Source organism: Pseudorasbora parva, chromosome 15, assembly GCF_024679245.1.
Source record: "Pseudorasbora parva isolate DD20220531a chromosome 15, ASM2467924v1, whole genome shotgun sequence".
In the NCBI taxonomy this organism is placed as follows: domain Eukaryota; kingdom Metazoa; phylum Chordata; class Actinopteri; order Cypriniformes; family Gobionidae; genus Pseudorasbora; species Pseudorasbora parva.
This window is the reverse complement of record NC_090186.1, coordinates 3,707,885-3,729,111: the sequence shown is the minus strand read 5'-3', so window position 1 is coordinate 3,729,111 and position 21,227 is coordinate 3,707,885. Positions and strand designations below refer to the sequence as shown.

The 21,227-nt window shown below is 39.0% G+C and overlaps 1 protein-coding gene across 2 annotated transcripts; it reads left to right on the top strand.

Moving 5' to 3' along the window:
* The first annotated feature begins 979 nt into the window (after positions 1 to 979).
* Positions 980 to 14,985, top strand: ppil4 (peptidylprolyl isomerase (cyclophilin)-like 4). 2 transcript variants are annotated; one of them, XM_067416769.1, is made up of 14 exons: positions 980 to 1,102; positions 1,338 to 1,405; positions 1,654 to 1,718; positions 1,834 to 1,951; positions 2,051 to 2,193; positions 4,899 to 4,995; positions 5,875 to 5,988; positions 6,127 to 6,251; positions 7,541 to 7,607; positions 7,824 to 7,935; positions 10,843 to 10,939; positions 13,057 to 13,174; positions 13,271 to 13,339; positions 14,645 to 14,985. In XM_067416769.1, exons 1-14 carry the CDS (start codon positions 1,033 to 1,035, stop codon positions 14,816 to 14,818), a joined length of 1,437 nt encoding a protein of 478 aa, XP_067272870.1. In that variant the 5' UTR covers positions 980 to 1,032; the 3' UTR covers positions 14,819 to 14,985. The 2 variants fall into 2 exon arrangements, with proteins under 2 accessions (XP_067272870.1, XP_067272871.1); XM_067416770.1 differs by lacking the exon at positions 13,271 to 13,339.
* Positions 14,986 to 21,227: the final 6,242 nt, after the last annotated feature.

Genomic DNA, 21,227 nt, shown 5'->3' with positions numbered 1-21,227 from the left:
TTTGCATTCTAAGTTTTCATTCAGAATATAAAAGAAGACATTGAATACACGTTTCTATCATACACTTCATTCTTCTATCACCAATGGCTTATTTTTGTGTTGCTTATAATATACTTTATTTTAAGTATATATATATATATATATATATATATATATATATATATATATATATATATATATATATATATATATATATATATATTATTAATAGAAATCAAATTACAAACATTCAGCCATCACAGTTTATGAACATTAATACATCAAATAATGACATATAATATAAAATTACATTTAAAAAACAGACTTACAAACTTTTTTAATAATAAGGATAATGGAAATTATTAATTGAAAATGTTTGACTATATATGTTATTATCATAGCTTTCTTGTTTTTAACCAATTTGAGAGACTCAAAATAAATGTCATTTTCAATTTGGAATCATTTGAAACATGGTCCTGATTTGGACATTTTGCTTTATAAATATATAACTTAATAAAATAAAGAGATTTACAATATTACATAAATTCCTATCTTTACAATCAACGTAATAATAATCGGTTTCCCTTCAATTGTGAATGTATTTGTAATTGTTTTAGATGCTAGCTCATTTTCAACACTTTTCCAGAATCTTATACAAAATGAACAACCATAAAAGAGATGAGTTAACAATTATTGTTCTGTCCTAGAAAAGCTACAATTATTAATAACAGGCTTGAATTTTGAGAGAAACACATTTGTGGGATATATATTATACAGTATTATCGCCGACGGCTTTTCTTTTCTTTTTTTTAAATGAAGATCAGCAGATTTACTTACAAAATAGGCATTAAACACAATATTATCAATAAACAAAGGGCAGACATGGATGCAAATTACAAGTTACAGCGATCCATTCTCAAATCAAATAAATTAAAATAAATCTTCAAAGGCTTCTGGCTCCTTCTATATCAAAGTTGTGACGTTGTATCTGCGACTCTTCTCACTGCGCATGCGCGGTGTCTGTCCGGCGCATGTCGATGAGATTGAAACGACATGGCGGTGTTATTGGAAACAACGCTTGGAGATATCGTGATCGATTTATACACAGAAGAGAGACCGAAAGGTAATTAACACTAACTTTAATGACGGGCGAAGGGTGTAACGAGTTCACTAAATGCTAGTTCTTTTAATACAGTCAACAAAACGCCGTGATAAATATAATAAATATCTGTAGGAAACGTGATAAACATGCAGATCCGTGATAATTTGCTAGTATATGCTAAATTCCAGTTGTTATATTATTTATTGTTTCACTAGAAAATACTAAATCGACTACATGCTGTCATGATTTTTTTCAGCCTCACTGAACTTCTTGAAACTGTGCAAAATCAAATATTACAACTATTGTCTGATTCACAATGTTCAGGTAATGTATGTGATCGTTCATGTTGTGTGGATTAAAGGGGTACAGTATTGATGCCAGTTTATATTGTACTTCCTTTGAAAACTGTATGAGAAGAAAAATAAAATGCTTTTAATAAGTTTTTAGTTCTGCAAATTACATTTGTTTTCATTGAATCACAAAAACATTGATTAGTGCAGGATATGTCAATGATTATTTCTAATGCAGTTATTGAGGTAAATTGTCAAGATGTTGCATCTGTTTTTGACCAGAGAGACTTCATCATTCAGACGGGCGACCCCACCGGCACGGGTCGAGGAGGAGAGTCTGTGTTCTGGTGAGAGGGAGGGTTATTTTATTGTATTGTGTGTGTGTGTGTGTGTGTGTGTGTGTGTGTGTGTGTGTGTGTGCATCACATGCATTGTGTGACGGTGGTGTCTGTGTGTTTGTAGTAAACTGTATGGCGATCAGGCACGCTTTTTTGAATCTGAGAAGATGCCGAGGATCAAGCATCGAAAGAAAGGGACCGTGTCTATGGTGAACAACGGCAGCGACCAGCATGGCTCTCAGGTTAATTGTGCACATATCATCTAATACACAAAGTGTCTGTGTGGATGTCAAAGTCCGTTTGGGTTATGGGATTTGACTTTTTTTTTTTTTGGCTCCTAGTTTCTGATCACCACAAGCGAGAATATGGATTATTTGGATGGTGTTCACACTGTGTTTGGAGAGGTCACAGAGGGCATGGATGTGCTCTCTAAAATCAATGAGACCTTTGTAGACACCGATTTCATCCCCTTTCAGGATATCAGGTAGGACATACACCAATCAGACATAACATTATGACCGGTGAAGTGAATAACTCTGATGATCTTTTCATCACGGCTTCTGTTAGTGGGTGGGATATATTAGGCAGCAAGTGAACATTTTGTCCTCAAAGTTGATGTGTTAGAAGCAGGAAAAATGGGCAAGTGTAAGGATTTGAGCGAGTTTGACAAGGGCCAAATTGTGATGGCTAGACGACTGGGTCAGAGCATCTCCAAAACTGCAGCTCTTGTGGGCTGTTCCCGGTCTGCAGTGGTCAGTATCTATCAAAAGTGCTCCAAGGAAGGAACAGTGGAGAACCGGCCACAGGGTCATGGGCGGCCAAGGCTCATTGATGCACGTGGGGAGCGAAGGCTGGCCTGTGTGGTCCGATCAAACAGACGAGCTACTGGAGCTCAAACTGCTCCAGAAGTTAATGCTGGTTCTGATAGAAAGCTGTCAGAATACACAAAGCAGCTCAGTTTGTTGCTTATGGGGCGGCATAGCCACTGACCATTCAGGGTGCCCATACTGACCCCTGACCCCGCCGAAAGCACCAACAGTGGCACGTGAGCATCAGAACTGGACCACGGAGCAATGGAAGAAGGTGGCCTGGTCTGAGGAATCACATTTTCTTTTATATCACGTGGATGGCCGTGTGTGTGTGTGTGCGTGGCTTACCTGGGGAACACATGGCCCCAGGATGCACTATGGGAAGAAGGCGAGCCGGCGGAGGCAGTGTAACCTGTACCATGTAAAGTCAATTGAGGATTGTATTTTGTCCTGTCGTTATACCTAGAAAAGAAAGGAAGCTGCCCCAGTTGTACTAATATATCCTAAAGCTTCTTTAAAGGTCCCGTTCTTCGCGTGTTTTCGAAGCTTTGATTATGTTTACAGTGTGCAATATAACATGAGTTCACGTTTCGCGTGTAAAAAAACAGTATTTTTCACACAATTGACTTATCTGTTCAGCGCTGTTTCCTCTGTCCTAAAAACGGCCTGATGATTTCCTTGTTCTATGAAGTCCCTCCTTCAGAAACACGTAACGAGTTCTGATTGGGCCAGCGCTTCCCGTGTTGTGATTGGACAGCAGCTTAGCGCACTTTGCCCGGAAAGGTCCCGCCTCTTACCATAACGGGGAGATGCCAGCGCTGAATGCGCGCTCCTCTCCACATGGGAGAGCAACACGACCACACCCCCTGTTTTATGTGTTCTTGTGGGCGGAGGGTTAGTCAACAAACGGTTCTAGTGCCGTCATCACAGCAGGAAGTGCAGCGGTGTAGTCCAAACCGGCCGCTCGCTGTAGGCTTTGAAAATATCTCGCTTGGCATTGAACTTTGAGCTTTATAATTTTACAGGTATTATTTATGCTCTAACAGCAACATTACACACTAACTAAAGTTTGAAAGATGGAATCGCAAAGAATGGGACCTTTAAAGAAAATGCTACATAATGCATAATTCTTCTTTAGTCCACATAAAAGTAGAATGAGGATATGGATCGTTCCACATCATCGTTATACATTTTATGGCGGCTAAAAGAGCTAATCTGAAAAAAATCAGATGAATCTCCTTTCGTTCATCCAGTAATGAAGTGTAACAGAGTACGGTCAGGAGCTCTGAATAGGGACTTTTTAAGGTGTGTAGTCTTGCGACTCGGCTCGCTTTACTTTGGCTCGGTTTGCAGTTTAGTAACGCTTCAAAGTGGGTGGGATTATAGACTAATCCTTATAGTTGTTCCACCATTTCAACGCATTAAATGTGTTTTTCATTTGATGTGAGTTGATAAGGTAACACGCCCGTATGTGAGTTCACCATTTGCATAACGGCGGTAAAAGTAACCACATTTCTTCAATCATGAAAATTGCATGTAAACGTGTGAGGAGTTGTGCTTGTCATGTAAACGTCTTACTGCGATTCTGATTATTGGAAATAATTGCATTATTGGTGTACATGAAAACATAATCAATGTTGTCCTGTTGGAAAAGGCCAGGTTAGTGGCTTCAGATCTTTGGAAGATACTATGATTTATCTGAGGCTCTTAGCAGCATGTAGACTAGTTATCCACAGGGTGAACTGAGACATCTGTGACAATCCAGATTCATTTTTGTTCCATTATTTTGGATTTATTTCCACCTCTGAACAAACATACACTGCTTTATGACTTCATGCTGGTTAGCCGGTCTCTTCCTAAGTAGGCTGTTCTTGGCCTGAATAAAACTACAAATGCCAGTTTAATAAATGTCAACTTATTAAACTTACTGAAACAAGAAAGCAAAGACAACAATTTAATGTAAAAGGTAGCAATATTGTGTGTAAGCAGTGCAATTCGACTTGTTTTGCAAGTATAAGAGAATTAAGATCTCAGAGTTAAACTTTATGAAGTGGTGTTTGAGTTGGTAAGTTTAATTTGTTTCTGTGAATCTTTCAGTGATTGATTCACAACTCTGATTCAGCTCTTTGTTGGATTTAGGAGCTAGTTTTAGCACTAAAATGCTTTGTGAAATACTCTTGGAGCAAAAATTTAGGAGGCCTAGAATTGGTACTGACACCCATATTTTTAAGAGTTTCTCCTAAATCGGCAAGTTAGGAGCTACTTTTAGCCTTGATGTTTTGTGAATACAGCCCCAGATTCACAGATCAGAGTCATACAGGCTGTAGACTAAACATCAGTGTCTGTGCCTGCTAAGTTTTGGGCTATATTGTGTTTGCAGGATTAATCACACCGTGATTCTGGATGACCCGTTTGATGATCCTGCGGGCCTTCCTGTTCCAGACCGATCACCTGAGCCCACTAAAGAGCAGCTGGATGTGAGTGCATAATTCAAACTCATCGTATTACAATACTGTGAGGTGGCAGATTTAGCTTTATAATTATTGTAACGATTAAAATTAGCATGTCAGCTACAAGTAAGCAGTGATTTCCCAATTGACGAAATCGCAATCAGCGCTTCGCAAGCGTTGCTTTATTTCTGCTTTGCGTGGCATGCATGGTGACTAACAGTCTGGGTTTAGTTTATCTTCATGTTTTTTGCATTTCTTAAAGGGTTAGTTCACCTAAAAATGAAATTGTCATTAACTCCTCCCCCTAATGTCGTTCCACACCCGTAAGACCTCCGTTCATCTTCACACACAGTTTAAGATATTTTATATTTAGTCCGAGAGCGTATGCAAGTGTATGCACACTATACTGTCCATGTCCAGAAAGGGAATAAAAACATCATCACAGTAGTCCATATGAGACATCAGTGGGTTAATTAGAGTCTCTTGAAGCATCCAAAATACATTTGGGTCCAAAAATAACAAAAACTACGACTTTATTCAGCATTGGCTTCTCTTTCGCGTTTGTGTTCAATCCTCAAATAAAGATTCAAACGGTTATGAATCAGCGTAACGATTCATGATTCGGATCGCCAATGTCATGTGATCTCAGCAGTTTGAGACGCGATCCGAATCATGAATCGATTCGCTGATTCATAACCGTTTGAGTCTTTATTTGGGGATTGAAAACATCCTTTAAATGTAGTGGCTTAATGCTTTTAAAAAAATATGAATAATTAATATTGCAGTGTAAGTGTGTGTGGGGTACTATATACAGAATACAGAAAGAGCAGATGATGTGTGTTTTGTTTCGTTTAAATGTGATTTATTGATCCTTGATTGAATAATCCATGCCTGTACTTGTTTTAGAGCGGCCGGATTGGAGCGGATGAGGCCATAAACGATGATGAGGGAGATGCTGAGCAGCTGGATGAACTCATAAAGGAAAAGGAAGCAAAGACGCAAGCCATTTTACTAGAGATGGTACATGTTCTCACTTCCACATGGACTTGCTCTAGATGTCTTTTCCTGACACACACACACACACACACACACACACACACACACACACACACACACACACACTGTGTGAAGGTTTGAACGTCTGCTTCTTGTTGAAAGGTGGGTGATCTTCCAGATGCAGAAGTGAAACCTCCGGAGAATGTGCTGTTTGTGTGCAAACTGAATCCTGTGACCACAGATGAAGATCTGGAGATCATCTTCTCACGTTTCGGCGCCATTAAATGGTGAGAGAATAGCTTTCTCTGCTGCATTTGATAGTCTGACCCTGTAATTTTACTGTTGAATGAAATACACCTACTGGATAATTGTGGCCAGTAAGTTACTGGTAATTTGACAGTAATTTTTTTTACAGAGCTCTTAAAGCACTTCACTGAGGTCTTGGCTAGATGTGCTTTTCCTGTTTGAGTGATTTGACATTAAAAATGTAACTCATTTCTATATATAATATAAATATAACTTTGGTCACACTTTAGTTTAGGGAACACATTCACTATTAAATACAACTTTTCTCTCAGTAAACTCCTAATTACTGCTTATTTGGGGTGTAACAATATATTGCGATATAAAATTGTGATGATATGTATCGTTGATGGAGACGATATTATTCACAATATAGAGATGTTTTATCCAAGGCTCAACTTGCTGTAGTAGGCCTATTCATAAGGTATAACTCACTCAAGCACAAATGTACCACAAATGAAACTCTGTCATCATAACCTCACCATCATGCCTTTTTTCGTTTAACTTCCAAATGCAAATGAAGATATTTTTTATGAAACCTGAGGGATTTCTGTCCCTCCATTTAGTTCATTATTCCTCTCAAAAAGATCCAAAAAATGTCATAACGGCATTGTAAAATTAAATAATCGAGTGTCTAATCCAAATCCAAGTCTTTTGAAGAGACACGACCGATGGTTTATGTTGTGTGTGTGTGTGTGTGTGTTTCACGCCTATTACTTATGAGTTATGATTTTTTTTTTAGATTTGACGTGTATACATAAAAGTAAAGTCTTTTTTTAGTGTTATTTCGACTGCCATGTTTTTTGTTGTTGGTTTTTAATGCATTTCAGTTTTTTTAATTATATATTTCTTTTTTTCTTTGAGAGCAAGAGGTCTGAGGGTTCAGCCGGCAACACATTCTTCTAGCACTATTTTAGCAGTTGGCAGTGTGTGTAGCACACGTGTGCATTATGCAACCAGGCACACTGTGTGGAATACCGTATCCCACAATGCACTGTGCTCGTCATGACCTTCCATCTCCAATTACAAACTACTTCTGAACTACATAATATGAGGACATTACCCATGTCCCCACTTTTCAAAATGCTTATAAATCATACAGGATGAATTTTTTTGAGAAAATAAAAATGCAGAATGTTTCCTGTGTGTGTGTGTGTGTGTGTGTGTGTGTGTGTGTGTGTGTGTGTGTGTGTGTGTGTGTGTGTGTGTTAGATCCATGTATTATACTGTGTTATCTGCTGGTTTGATCTAACATGTTAATGTTCATTTGCAGTTGTGAGATCATCCGAGACTGGAAAACAGGAGAATCTCTGTGCTATGCCTTCATCGAGTTTGAAAAGGTTTGTTAAGTTTCCAATTAAATGAGGTGAGCTTTAGATCATCAAATCCTTATAAATAATGAGAAGAGTCTTGTATCACTCTTAAAAGGGTTCATTTTTTTGTTGAATGACCTGCTTTTGAAATTTAAGTGTGTATCTCAGAGGTCATCAATAAGGGCGTATATACATGGCAAGTCATTTTGGAATAATGAATGCATTTGTGTATTATTTGATAAGGAGGAGGACTGTGAAAAAGCGTACTTCAAAATGGACAACGTCCTGATAGATGACCGGCGCATTCACGTGGACTTCAGCCAGTCTGTGTCTAAGATCAAATGGAAAGGCAAAGGTGAGTCTGTCCCCGTTTATTAAACACAGACCTGGTAGTAAGGTCAAAAACCCGGCGGGATCATATATATATATATATTATATTATATTATATAGATTTCTCATTAGTGCCTACATGGATCGGTCGAATGAGGCATCTATCTAAATATATAAAAAAATATATATTTATGGTCCTACCGGGTTTTTGACCTTACTCTACTGAAGTAATGGCGTGGGGAATACTAGATGAGATTCGTCTGATATGAGGTAAAAATAACACAAACACTGTTGTGTTTCTGGCAGAAAGCGATGGTTTCGTGTCTTAAGACATCAATGGCCCCATTTACACTGCATGATTCAAGCGACCCAATTCCAATGTTTTCCTCTCATGTGGCACAGAATGGATGTGATGTGTGAACGTGTAAGCGGTAAAAAAACGTGGGAATTCCGATATCCTCAGATCGGATTCAGGCCTCACTCATATGTGGTAATAAATCCGATATTATTCGGATGCTTGCATTAGCGTCTGCCATGTAAGCGGTCAAATCGGATATTCCCCAGTAAATGCGAGTCGTACGTCATTGAAAAAAGGACGGAGGCGAATGACGTCAACTCAGGTGGACACCAGGGATGGAAATTAGCACCCGCCACCAGCCAAATGCGGGTGATTTTGAGTTGTGGCGGGTAAACTCGCTTCACCTACCGGCCACCGTGGCGGGTAAATAAAAATAGCATACCGTTTCCCCTCTTTATAAACTGTGTTCAGTGCATGCGAGTGCGGCCGTATGTCCGAATATGACCAGTCGTTTTCGCCGTCATTACCCGGATGTAGTGCCAGAAGACGCGAATAAGAACTCGTGCTCGCGCTGAGAGAAGATCCGTCACTGTCATCCGGAAGCGCGCACCCATCTCACAGCGCGCAAATATTGAGTTCTCTTTCAAGTCTTGTGCTTAAACGGACAAACTCACACAAAAAGTATGCCAACATGTTCATCTTGATGAGTATTCTAGCAGACATAGTCTGAATATGCCTTAAGTTAACTTTATACAGTCGTGAAAGATGACGCATATCCCTCTATTAGGTCTTAAAGGGGCAGTAGCCTTTACTGCTGTCTGTTTAATGTCAAACAAACGATAAGGACATCACTCACTGCTCTTGATTGAATAGCTTTTGTAAGTTAAATAAGGATTAATCTTTCATTTTAACAGTTAAATATGCAGTTATTTTACATTTGATTACTTTATTCAATTTCTGTACCTTTCTGCAGGCCAGTAGACCTGTACATTATTATTTAATGTACACATGAGTGAGGTCGAGTTAAACATTTTAGTTTGAATTTTATTTTATACTGTGCATTGTTGCAATGTGCTAAATAAATATTTGCATAATTTGTAAATGATTTATTATTTTAAACTTTAATATTAATACATTTTGCAATGCCTTGATTTTTAGTAAAGTTACACAGTCATAGCATTAGCCATAAATGCAATGGATAATTGGCCTAATTTCTTTTAGTGCTTCGGTTTCAGCCAATAATTTTTATTTTGGTGCATCCCTACTGACAATGTTCTGCTCAGTGTGTCGTCAACACGCTTCAGGAGATGCCAAAACTAGTAGTTTCATTGTTGGTACTAAAAACCTAAAACTGGAAGCCATAAAAGACCACGAATCATCCAAATGCCACATCCAGGTAAAAAAAAAAAAAAAAAAAAATGAACACAGAGCCCTACTCATTTAATGAAATTTATATCAGTTCATAGTTTGTGTGTGTATAAGAGTGAAAAAATGTCAGTATTTCATTGAGATTTGAGATTAAATAAACAGCTTAAGTATTGTAGAGCTTGTAGTATTAATTTTTTACGTGCAGTTACACATTGTCGGTTAAAAACAAGAAAGTGGCTGGTAAAAACATTGAGTGGCTGGTAGATTTTGAAATCCACCAGCCACAGTGGCCGGTGGACAAAAAAGTTAATTTCCATCCCTGGTGGACACAAACTGCGATCAAGGGACACTGTTGCCAAGTCCGCGGTTTTCATGCAGCATTGGGCTACTTTAACACAGTTTTGAGTTGCAATTGGACGGGTTTTGTCATGAAAACCTGGCAACCCTGTCAAGGGCTCTCCTCTTTTTCTCCGCCTTAAGAGAGAAATGTTTTGCCGACCTTTAAAGATGTGTGGAACAGTGCAGACAGCAAAACATTGTGCAATCCTTTTGTGTGCGTCGATCGCATATCGCGCTGTTTTACTTCCTTTCACCGGTTAAGAACGTCTTGGGCTGTTTTGCCAGTGTACAGTGGAAATGCAAATATCGGATACGGGTCGCTTTTGAAAAGATGATGTAAGCGGGTTGTCCAAAAAATCGGATATAGTCACCAGATCGGAATTGTGCATCAAGACCTGCAGTGTAAATGCAGCCAATGTGTCTCCACAAGCCGCAGGGTTTAATATGGATTCGTATGTGTGTTTTTTACTCTCATAGAAATACACCCCATTGACATGCTTTATACGAGCAACGGTTGAGTTAAAAATCACAATCACAGAAACACAATAAACTCTGTCATGTTCTCTTGCGCTGGGATGCTGGTGTTTGGGAATTAAACCAAATCATTTTGATGAAAGACTTTGACTCAGGCCTTTCAGAACGACCAAACTAACACGAGATGCTGGGATGCCATTGGTCCACTGGTTATTCCTGTTGTCCAATCACAGCCTCTGTTGAGTTTTTGTTGCACATTGAGGGATTTATTCGGTAAATGTGCTTTCACTGAAGTTTATGCACGAACGTTTTTTTTATGCTGCTCAGTTGTTGTTTATCTACAGTATTAAATGCTCTTAGTAATACATCAAAATTAAATGCAAAACTATTATTAATACAACTAAATTGAAAGGAGTAGTTCATATTTTTTTTGTCTGAATGTTTGATTTCTAGGTGGGAAGTACACCAAAGATGATTTTAAGGCCTATGAGAAAGACCTGGACAACAAATCCAAACTGGCTTTGAAAGACAAAGTCAAAAGCAAGCAGGAGTATCCTTCTAATAATCTCTTTATGTTTAAATCATACTGGGATAATTGTATTTCACTCTGTGGGGTTGCTCTATAGATTTTATATTTAGCAAACTCTCCACAGAGCTTTACAGTAGATGCAGTGCGGAGATGGTTTGGCTTGAATCGCAGGTTAAGAGCTTATTTTGTGCTTTTGTTGTGACCATTGCTCATTAATGGCTTTAAATGACTGCTTTAATCTTTTGGTTTAACCTCTTAACCGCCTTTAACAATAGAAGCAGATTAAAGGCATCATGAACTGCATTGTTTTATAATGTTTCCTGTGGTGCACTTATGTTAGTAGGATTTTTACATTTAAAATTTTACATCGAAATGTGAGACTTACAGGTGCACTGTGTAGTATTTTTGCAGTAAAATATCCAAAAACAATGTTTCCAAATATTTGTAAATTGTGAGAAATTTGCTATTTTACCTAAGGACCAGGACGTTTCAGCATAGCGTTTGAGCGAGTCGCTTGTCAATGGCGTCATATCTGCGTTACCCTCGGTTTTATTCTGCAGAAGCGCTTTTCTCTTAGCAGTGTGAACATGTCACAGCAGCGCCGAGCGAACGCACAGAGGAACGTCATAACATCATTTTAAACACACTTAAATGTATCTAATATGATAAACAGAGCTGCTTTACCTTATAATCATGACCGGAAAAAGCGTAAGTGCAGGCGCCCGGCGACTGTGTCCCGTCATAATAAAAGTCCCTGTACTCGCCAGCCGTACGTTTGTATAACTATCTCTCCAGTGGCCTTACTCAGCTCCACAACACTCGCTCCTGCTCTGCTTCTCTACAGTAACGTTAATAACCGCATCCATCAACATGATTTCTGCCCGAGCCCTATTTTCCACTAGCCTGACAAGCCAGAGATGTTTGGTCTGGAAACTCACCATTGACAGCTCAATCCGAGGGGCGGATAAACGGTTGTCTTTCAAACTCCCTCTGCACGCGATAGGATAGCGCTACACCAACCAGAGCAACGAAGGTGAAGCGGAGCTCGCTGATAGATTAAACATTCACCGTATCCGGTCGGCTAAACTCAGAACACATCTTCCCTTCTTAAGAATGACTTCAGTGCCGTTCTTTGTTCTTTTCTCAGAGAAAAGCTTAACTCAAGTCTTCCAGAATCGCGGTCAAAGCTGATTCGAAAGACCGCCGTTTGCCAGTTTCTGTGTTTACTAGAAGCACGCAAACGCAACTCGGCCGTCGTCATTATGGCCCCGCCCACTGGCGCTATACACGATGTGATTGGGCCGTCCAGATTGAGAGGAATACAGCTCAGAAGGGTATTGAGAGTTGCTAGACGACACTTGCGGGCCAAGTGCACTTTGCTGCCGCTAGGGTGCGTCTAGATTTCTAGGCTAATTTTCCACCGGCTGTGAGGTGAAGACCAGTCATCAAACTACGCATTTGTTCAGAATAGGTGCCCTCCAGTGGACAGAAAGTTGCCTAGTGCACCTTTAAGTGTAAACACCCACTGCTGTGATTGGCTGCTGTGCTGTTATTTGTAGTCCGTCCTGTATCGCTCTTCTTTCCTCATTATCTCACTAATACTCAGGTGGGCGGGGCCAGAGTTGTGGTGATGAAGTGGGCGGGGCCAGAGTTGTGGTGATGAAGTGGGCGTGGGTGTTTACACTTAAAGGTGCACTATGCAACTTTCCGTCCACTGGAGGTCGCCTATTCTGAACAAAGGCGTAGTGTTGAGGAGCTGAGCACGGCCGCGGGGCCAGGGTTGTGATGAAGTGGGTGGGGCCAGATTTGGTAATGAAGTGGGCGGGGCCAGAGTTGTGATGAAGTGGGTGAGGCCAGAGCTAGGATGATGAAGTCGACGGGGCCAGAACGGTGATGATGAAGTGGGCGGGGCCAGGGTTGCGGCGATGAAGCAGGCGTTGATCATGTTCTGCAGAGGCGTCTTTCTCCATCTATTACAGGCTCATTCCACAACAAGGATTTTTTTTATCATGCTGTGTACTACACTAATTTAAATGCATTACAAATACTTTTTCTCTGGAATAACATGCAGGTTTTAAGTTAAATAGATCGATAGTAAGTCTTCCCACAAGTAAGTACTTCTTAACTGTTTTCTAAAGCTCCCGTTATGAGCTGCTCTTAGATGAAGATGAGGATGACAGAAGGAAGGACGACAGAGAGAAACGAGACCGCAAACGACACTCCGACAGCGAAAGAAGCAAGGACAAAAAATCCAAGGTATGATGCTGTGGGTTTGAATGGTTGAGTGGTTCTCACCTGTTTTCTCTTCAGACTCCGCCTCTATAATATTCACCTTTTTTTTATACAACAAAGTCAGTACCTCTATCAGCCCAAGAGCAGACTGAGGCAGGCCAACAGAAGGAGGCAGGAGATAAAGTGATGGTAAAAACTGTAATAATTTCAGTGTCTCTCCAAATGAATATAGCAACAACTTAGACAGTTTATTTTTAATGTTGTTTGTAATATCATGTTTTTATGACTGAAGATACTGATAAACATTAATGATAGACGTTCAACATCAAAGCTATCAAATTCAACATTTATTAGGCTTTAAATAACTTGATTTGTGAATTTAAAGCAATCTTCACATGAACCCATTATAAATGTCATATTTACCTGCGGCCTTCTTACCTGTCTATGCTGGAAATATACAGAAATTGAACAAAGTTGTCAAGTCATCTTTATTACTATAGCGCTTTTCACAACACAGATTACTTCAAATCAGCTTTACAGTGATGATAGGACATTCATTTCATTTTAGATGAACAGCTGAAGTAAGTTGTAAAAAATTGATTTCAAAATGTAAAGAGACCTTTATAAAAATAGATATTGCACAAAATGAAATTAAATAATGTATATTATTGTTTTAAGTGTGAATCAAAAAGATTTTAAGCGCATTTCAAAAGCATGATTTCATCTGTTAAAAAATTGTGTGTGCGTTTTGGTCATAATTTAGACTTTAAAAACAATCTAATTTCAGCTTTTTATCTCATAATTAGGACTTTTGATCATAATTTAGTTTTTTAAATCATAATTTTTGACAAAAAATTTAAACTGTTCATCTCACAATGACCATAGCTTGTCATATTTGTGACTTTTTATCTAATAATCAGGACATTTAAAATCATATTTTTAACATTTTGTCTCTTAATTATGACTAATAATTGACACATGACGCAGATTAATATTTTTTTTATATTTTGATTAATAATATTTTCAGAAATTAATTGCATGCGTTAACACGCTAATTTTGACTAGTTATAAATAATTTCATCATTGCACAACATTTTCAGTGCTTCATTTATTGGCGTCTGGCTTCCCTTTCCTGGCCCTAGTCCGTATAAATATAAATAGTAGTAGTATAATATAATAATTAAGGAAAGGAATGTTAGTGTACATTTTGTGGACAATCTCTGTATATGGTGTGGGGAAATTGGGACGCAGGGTTGGTCTTGTATGCCCGAAACGGCTGCCCGGAGGCATTGCAAACTTGGTAGACTTTGGTAGTAGGTCATCCAAGTACTTATTATTTTATTAGTATGGATAATTATTATTATTATTATGGAAGTATGCAGAGAATTGACAGTTTGACTAGCTGTCAAATCACTTTCCAAATCTAATCGGTCTGTCACTTTTTCTGCCTTCGTACTGTCTTCTCTTCCTTCTTTTATTATTTGTTTTTTTTAGGATCGCGATGAGAGTCGGAGAGAAAAAGATAAAGGCAGACAGCGCTCTCGTTCAAGAGACAGAGAGAGACCTAAGGACAAGGAAAGAGAGAAGGAAAAACAGCGAGACCGTGATCACAAACGACACAGACGAGAGCGCAGTCGCAGCCCCAAGAGATCCAAGTATTACAGCTGACTGCCATAACGGTGTCCTTACAACTTCCTGATCTCAGCCGAGTAAGGGAAAAACTAACCATTAGGACCCTTTTCTTACATGGGAAGGAAAATCATTCAATGTTTGTACATTTTGAACATTGCAAATTTGTGGAATGTTAGTAAAGTCAAAAGTTTGTGAAAATCTAACATGTTTGTTGATGCAGATTTATAGGGCCGACATCCCTACATGTTTATAACGTTTATGAGTGCATGAACACTTATGGTGCGCTCACACCGGACGCGAATGAAGCGTTAAACACGAGTGAATTACATGTTAAGACAATGCAAAGACGCAAACAGGCATTAAAGACACAAATTGAGAATTAATTGAAAAATCTGAACTTTGACAGATATACGAACTGCGTTAACCAATCAAGAGCTTGCTTTAGTAGTGACAACAATGAGAACAAACTCATATGTGGAGACTCGGAGCTGGATAATACATCATCTTACTTTATAGAAACAGGAATAAAAAGGATCTTGCTTGGAAGAAAGTGAGTGAGGAGTTGGACAATTTGGTAAGTTGTAAAACACGCTTTTTATGCAATTTGAGCTATATATATATATATATATATATACACAGTATTGTTCAAAATAATAGCAGTACAATGTGACTAACCAGAATAATCAAGGTTTTTCGTATAATTTTTTATTGCTACGTGGCAAACAAGTTACCAGTAGGTTCAGTAGATTGTCAGAAAACAAATGAGACCCAGCATTCATGATATGCACGCTCTTAAGGCTGTGCAATTGGGCAATTAGTTGAATTAGTTGAAAGGGGTGTGTTCAAAAAAATAGCAGTGTGGCATTCAATCACTGAGGTCATCAATTTTGTGAAGAAACAGGTGTGAATCAGGTGGCCCCTATTTAAGGATGAAGCCAACACTTGTTGAACATGCATTTGAAAGCTGAGGAAAATGGGTCGTTCAAGACATTGTTCAGAAGAACAGCGTACTTTGATTAAAAAGTTGATTAGAGAGGGGAAAACCTATAAAGAGGTGCAAAAAATGATAGGCTGTTCAGCTAAAATGATCTCCAATGCCTTAAAATAGAGAGCAAAACCAGAGAGACGTGGAAGAAAACGGAAGACAACCATCAAAATGGATAGAAGAATAACCAGAATGGCAAAGGCTCAGCCAATGATCACCTCCAGGATGATCAAAGACAGTCTGGAGTTACCTGTAAGTACTGTGACAGTTAGAAGACGTCTGTGTGAAGCTAATCTATTTTCAAGAATCCCCCGCAAAGTCCCTCTGTTAAAAAAAAGGCATGTGCAGAAGAGGTTACAATTTGCCAAAGAACTCATTAACTGGCCTAAAGAGAAATGGAGGAACATTTTGTGGACTGATGAGAGTAAAATTGTTCTTTTTGGGTCCAAGGGCCACAGGCAGTTTGTGAGACGACCCCCAAACTCTGAATTCAAGCCACAGTACACAGTGAAGACAGTGAAGCATGGAGGTGCAAGCATCATGATATGGGCATGTTTCTCCTACTATGGTGTTGGGCCTATTTATCGCATACCAGGGATCATGGATCAGTTTGCATATGTTAAAATACTTGAAGAGGTCATGTTGCCCTATGCTGAAGAGGACATGCCCTTGAAACGGTTGTTTCAACAAGACAATGACCCAAAACACACTAGTAAACGGGCAAAGTCTTGGTTCCAAACCAACAAAATTAATGTTATGGAGTGGCCAGCCCAATCTCCAGACCTTAATCCAATTGAGAACTTGTGGGGTGATATCAAAAATGCTGTTTCTGAAGCAAAACCAAGAAATGTGAATGAATTGTGGAATGTTGTTAAAGAATCATGGAGTGGAATAACAGCTGAGAGGTGCCACAAGTTGGTTGACTCCATGCCACACAGATGTCAAGCAGTTTTAAAAAACTGTGGTCATACAACTAAATATTAGTTTAGTGATTCACAGGATTGCTAAATCCCAGGAAAAAAAAATGTTTGTACAAAATAGTTTTGAGTTTGTACAGTCAAAGGTAGACACTGCTATTTTTTTGAACACACCCCTTTCAACTAATTGCCCAATTGCACAGCCTTAAGAGCGTGCATATCATGAATGCTGGGTCTTGTTTGTTTTCTGACAATCTACTGAACCTACTGGTAACTTGTTTGCCACGTAACAATAAAAAAATATACTAAAAACCTTGATTATTCTGGTTAGTCACATTGTACTGCTATTATTTTGAACAATACTGTATATAGGGGGATTTCGGGGTGACTGGGACACTTTTTCCCATTGAGATGACTTGGAAAAGTGTCCCAATCACCCTGAATTCACCCGATTGAGAATACAAGCTAGTTAAAGCTGGCAAATTGAGCTTATTTGGCGTATTTTAAAACAGTTTGCAACGAGACGAGCCACCTGGCAGTAGCCAGTGAAGTGAATGTCACGTACGAATGAAGCGAGTAAACTTAAAATGTTCAAACGTCCAACTACGCGCGAATTGCGCAATTTATTCACTTAATTTGCTTCATTCGCGTCTGGTTTGAACACCCCATCAGGGCTGACACAGAAACTCAGATGAGCTTTCTGTTCTCAACAAAAACTTCTGTTCCTTTCCGGATTTGGAGGCTTACTATGGCGCTTCACATTAAAGGAAAATATAAAAAATACACTTTGGAGATTTCTCATCAAACCCTTTATAAAGCCTAATTTTTAGGGTCTCTTCTTTAAAGGTCCCGTTCTTCGCGATTCCATCTTTCAAACTTTAGTTAGTGTGTAATGTTGCTGTTAGAGCATAAATAATACCTGTAAAATTATAAAGCTCAAAGTTCAATGCCAAGCCAGATATTTTATTTAACAGAAGTTCCCTTTCAAAGCCTACAGCGAACGGCCGGTTTGGACTACACCGCTGCACTTCCTGCTTTAATGACGGCACTAGGACCGTTTGTTGACAAACCCTCCGCCCACAAGAACACGCAAAAGAGGGGGCGTGGTCTCGTTGCTCTCCCACGCCGAGAGGAGCGCACATTGAGCGCTTGCATCTCCCCGTTATGGTAAGAGGCGGGACCTTTCCAGGCAAAGTGCGCTAAGCTGCTGTCCAATCACAACACGGGAAGCACTGGCCCATGTTATATTGCACACTGTAAACATAATCAAAGCTTCGAAAACACGCGAAGAACGGGACCTTTAAGGGTGTGTCCACACTTGGCATGTTTGGTTGGATTACAACAAACTGGTGCGATTGCTCTGTTAATCTGGTTCATTTGAATGAGTGTGAACGCTGCCATCTGAACACCAAACAAGCTGAAAAGATGGGTCTCGTCCTGCTTCCAAACCAACTTGTGCACACTAAATGAGCGGACAAACCATTGAAAAGATGTCTCGGTCCGCTTCAAAGCGAAACTCTGGTGTGCTTCGACTAAAATATAAACCAATTACAGACTAAAGACATGCAAACAAACCAAAAACAGGAAGAAGCGACCCTAAAAAGGACCAAATGCTTAACCATACCTGTTTTTTCTTGTCACAGTTGTGATGCTGCCCATCACAGTTCGGTACAGGCGTCTCCACAGCAGATCTTTATAAGTGTGTGTGTGTGTGAGACGGAGGGATTCCTGCTGCTGTTTCGACTCCTTTACACACTTTATAAGCTCTTCATGAGTTCTCAGCTGCTCAAAATACTGTCATATATAGCTACACACATACAACGAGTGCATTTATCCCAGAACATGCTTTGGATGTTCAGTCACAAAATATATGTATGTATAAAAGCCATCCAATCAGGTTGTGCACACATCCCTATGCTTTAGGTTCGGTGTTAAAATGGCAATTAACGCCAAGCACACCAGGACTACATGTTTTTTTTTTTTTGGTCCAGACCAAATGAGGTGCAGCAAGCGATTTCTGAAATCATTAAACCCCTTTCACACAGTCTTTACTGGTAAAGTACCGCTAAGAGATTGTGTACAAACGGGACCTTTTCAAAAAATAAAGTGAAATCGCTTCTGGCAATTTACCAGTAAGGGAAGTTGTAACATTAGCAGTAAACTGGATTAAAAAGTCTGTTGAGACAAACTTTAAATTGGCTTGAAAAAGAATAGCCAGAAAGTTTTAAATAGCTTGAAACGTTCTTGCTACGTGGTTGCTAAGGTACTTTGGGTGGTTGCTATGGTCTTGCTAGGTGATTTCGCAGGTACTCGGGTAGTTCCGATGGTATTTGAGTGGTTGATATGGTACTCTCAGTGGTTGCTAGGGTGTTGCTATGCGGTTACTAGGGTAATATGAGCTCGTACAAGGTCAGAGCGCACTGAAGTAACAATTCTGCTTTGGGTCAATCATAACGTTCTTATGGATATGACGAGATTGCTCCGCAGTAAGTACTCTTCCAGTAAGTTCTGCTGATTAAAAAAAAAAATCAATGTAAATATGCGCTACATCTCACAGCTTTTTCAGCATGTCATGCTCGAGACCCTGCTTTTTCCATTCTTCAGTGCTGCGGCTCTGCAGTTGGACACTAACAAAACACGTTGGTTGAGTGTGTGAGAGCGAGATCATCCCCTTAAGTCAGTCACTCAGACGTCAAATTGAACAGATAGTAAAACTAAAGCTCAGGTGGAGACAGCGCAGCATTTAAAGATAATTTCCGATGACTGACATCATTGATTTTACCGGATTATTGGTGCTGATGTGAGCGGTCTCTTAACGATAAAAAGTAGGGCTGCACGATTAATCGCAATTACCCTGAGATCGTGCTTAAACTGATTTGGCTTATCGAGATTATGAAATATGCAGCTCCATCTGAAAGCACTGCGAGTTTGTCGCTTGTAACATACATTTGAAAAACCAACATTTAATAACCTGTTTTTACTCCAAACTCACTTCAGAACGACAGCTGAGTTCCGTCTGTGGCTTCTTACACAGAATAAGGCACACAACATATTATTTGACAGCGTTCTCTACAGTAATAAAGGCTATGTCGATTAGCATTGAAGTATAAATATACATTATCATCATTAAAGTACCTGAGAAGGCTTGAAGAAACCATATACACTGCAAAAAAATGCTCTTCTTACTTAGTAATTTTGTCTTTTATTTCTAGTCTAAATATAGCCTAAACAAATTCTTAAATCAAAATGCATTTACTAGATAAGTAAAACGATTTCTTGTTTTCTTAAAAATAATATCAAAATGAAGTGAGTTTTTGCTTAAAACAAGCACAATGATCTGCCAATGGGGGGAGAGAAAAAAATCTTTTCTTGTTTCCGTCCCAAACAGAAATAAGATTATCTTTCTCACCCCATTGGCAGATCATTGTGCTTGTTTTAAGCAAAAACTCACTTCATTTTGATATTTTTCTCCAGAAAACAAGCAAAAATATCGTGTCATTTTACTGATCAAGTAATGCATCTTGATTTAAGAATTTTTAGATATTTGGACTGAAAACAAGAAAAAATGCTAAATAAGAAGAGCATTTTTTGCAGTGTACTACCGCTTATTAGTCATGTTTAATTAATCAAAGCATTTCAATCTTCTGTTTATCCAGCTACAGCGATAGTATAACGCTCATAGGGATTTCCTCGTACTTCTTCTGGCGGTTTTTGCGTTAGAGCGCCCTCTGGCTTTCAGATGGAGCAGCATTTACTTCACTGACAAACTGCATAAAATAATCACCGTCTTTGTCAAATCACGTGCGGTTTCATTTAAATGAATCGTGCAGTCCTAGTAAAAAACTGCTTTTGTGAACAGCATATTTGTGTCTTTACCGGGGAAAGTCATTCTGGTATTATGGTAATTTACCGGGATTGCTGTGTGAAAGGGGCTAATGTTGAACACTTGATATTTGAAATCAACCCAAACAAACATTGCTCTGCCCTCAGAGTTGACGTCTCATCATCATAGGTTGAGTATATACTAGTTTTACTTCTGCTATGTCACTCGCATAGGAAGCAGAAACTGATTAAGAAAGTGCCTTTGAATAGAGGTGCAACTTGGTGTCCGAGTAGTTGTGGTTAGCCATGCAATTAAGTCTTTACAAATTGTTGGTAAGGATGTTTCGACAGAAATATTTCAGCACTTATAACTGAACTTCAGTTAGCCACTTTACAAATCCTGCGGTGAAGGCTGAGCTCATGAATATTAACTCTATCTTCACATGGAGGGATAATCAGTCACATGACAACAGCTAAAAATGTGTAGTGCATATACATTTTGAGGTAATAATTCGTCACAGCCTGTTTTATGAAGCTATAGGCAGTAGGTGCTGATAATCATTCATTGAATTAAGACCTGGAACGCAATGCTTCAGCAAATTTAAGACTTTTTAGGGCTTACATTTGTTTTTATGACCTTGTATGGAAAATCTGGACGTTTTTATGGCCTTAAATTCTTATTGTTCAATTTATGAGTTTATGACCCAGCGGAAACCCTGAT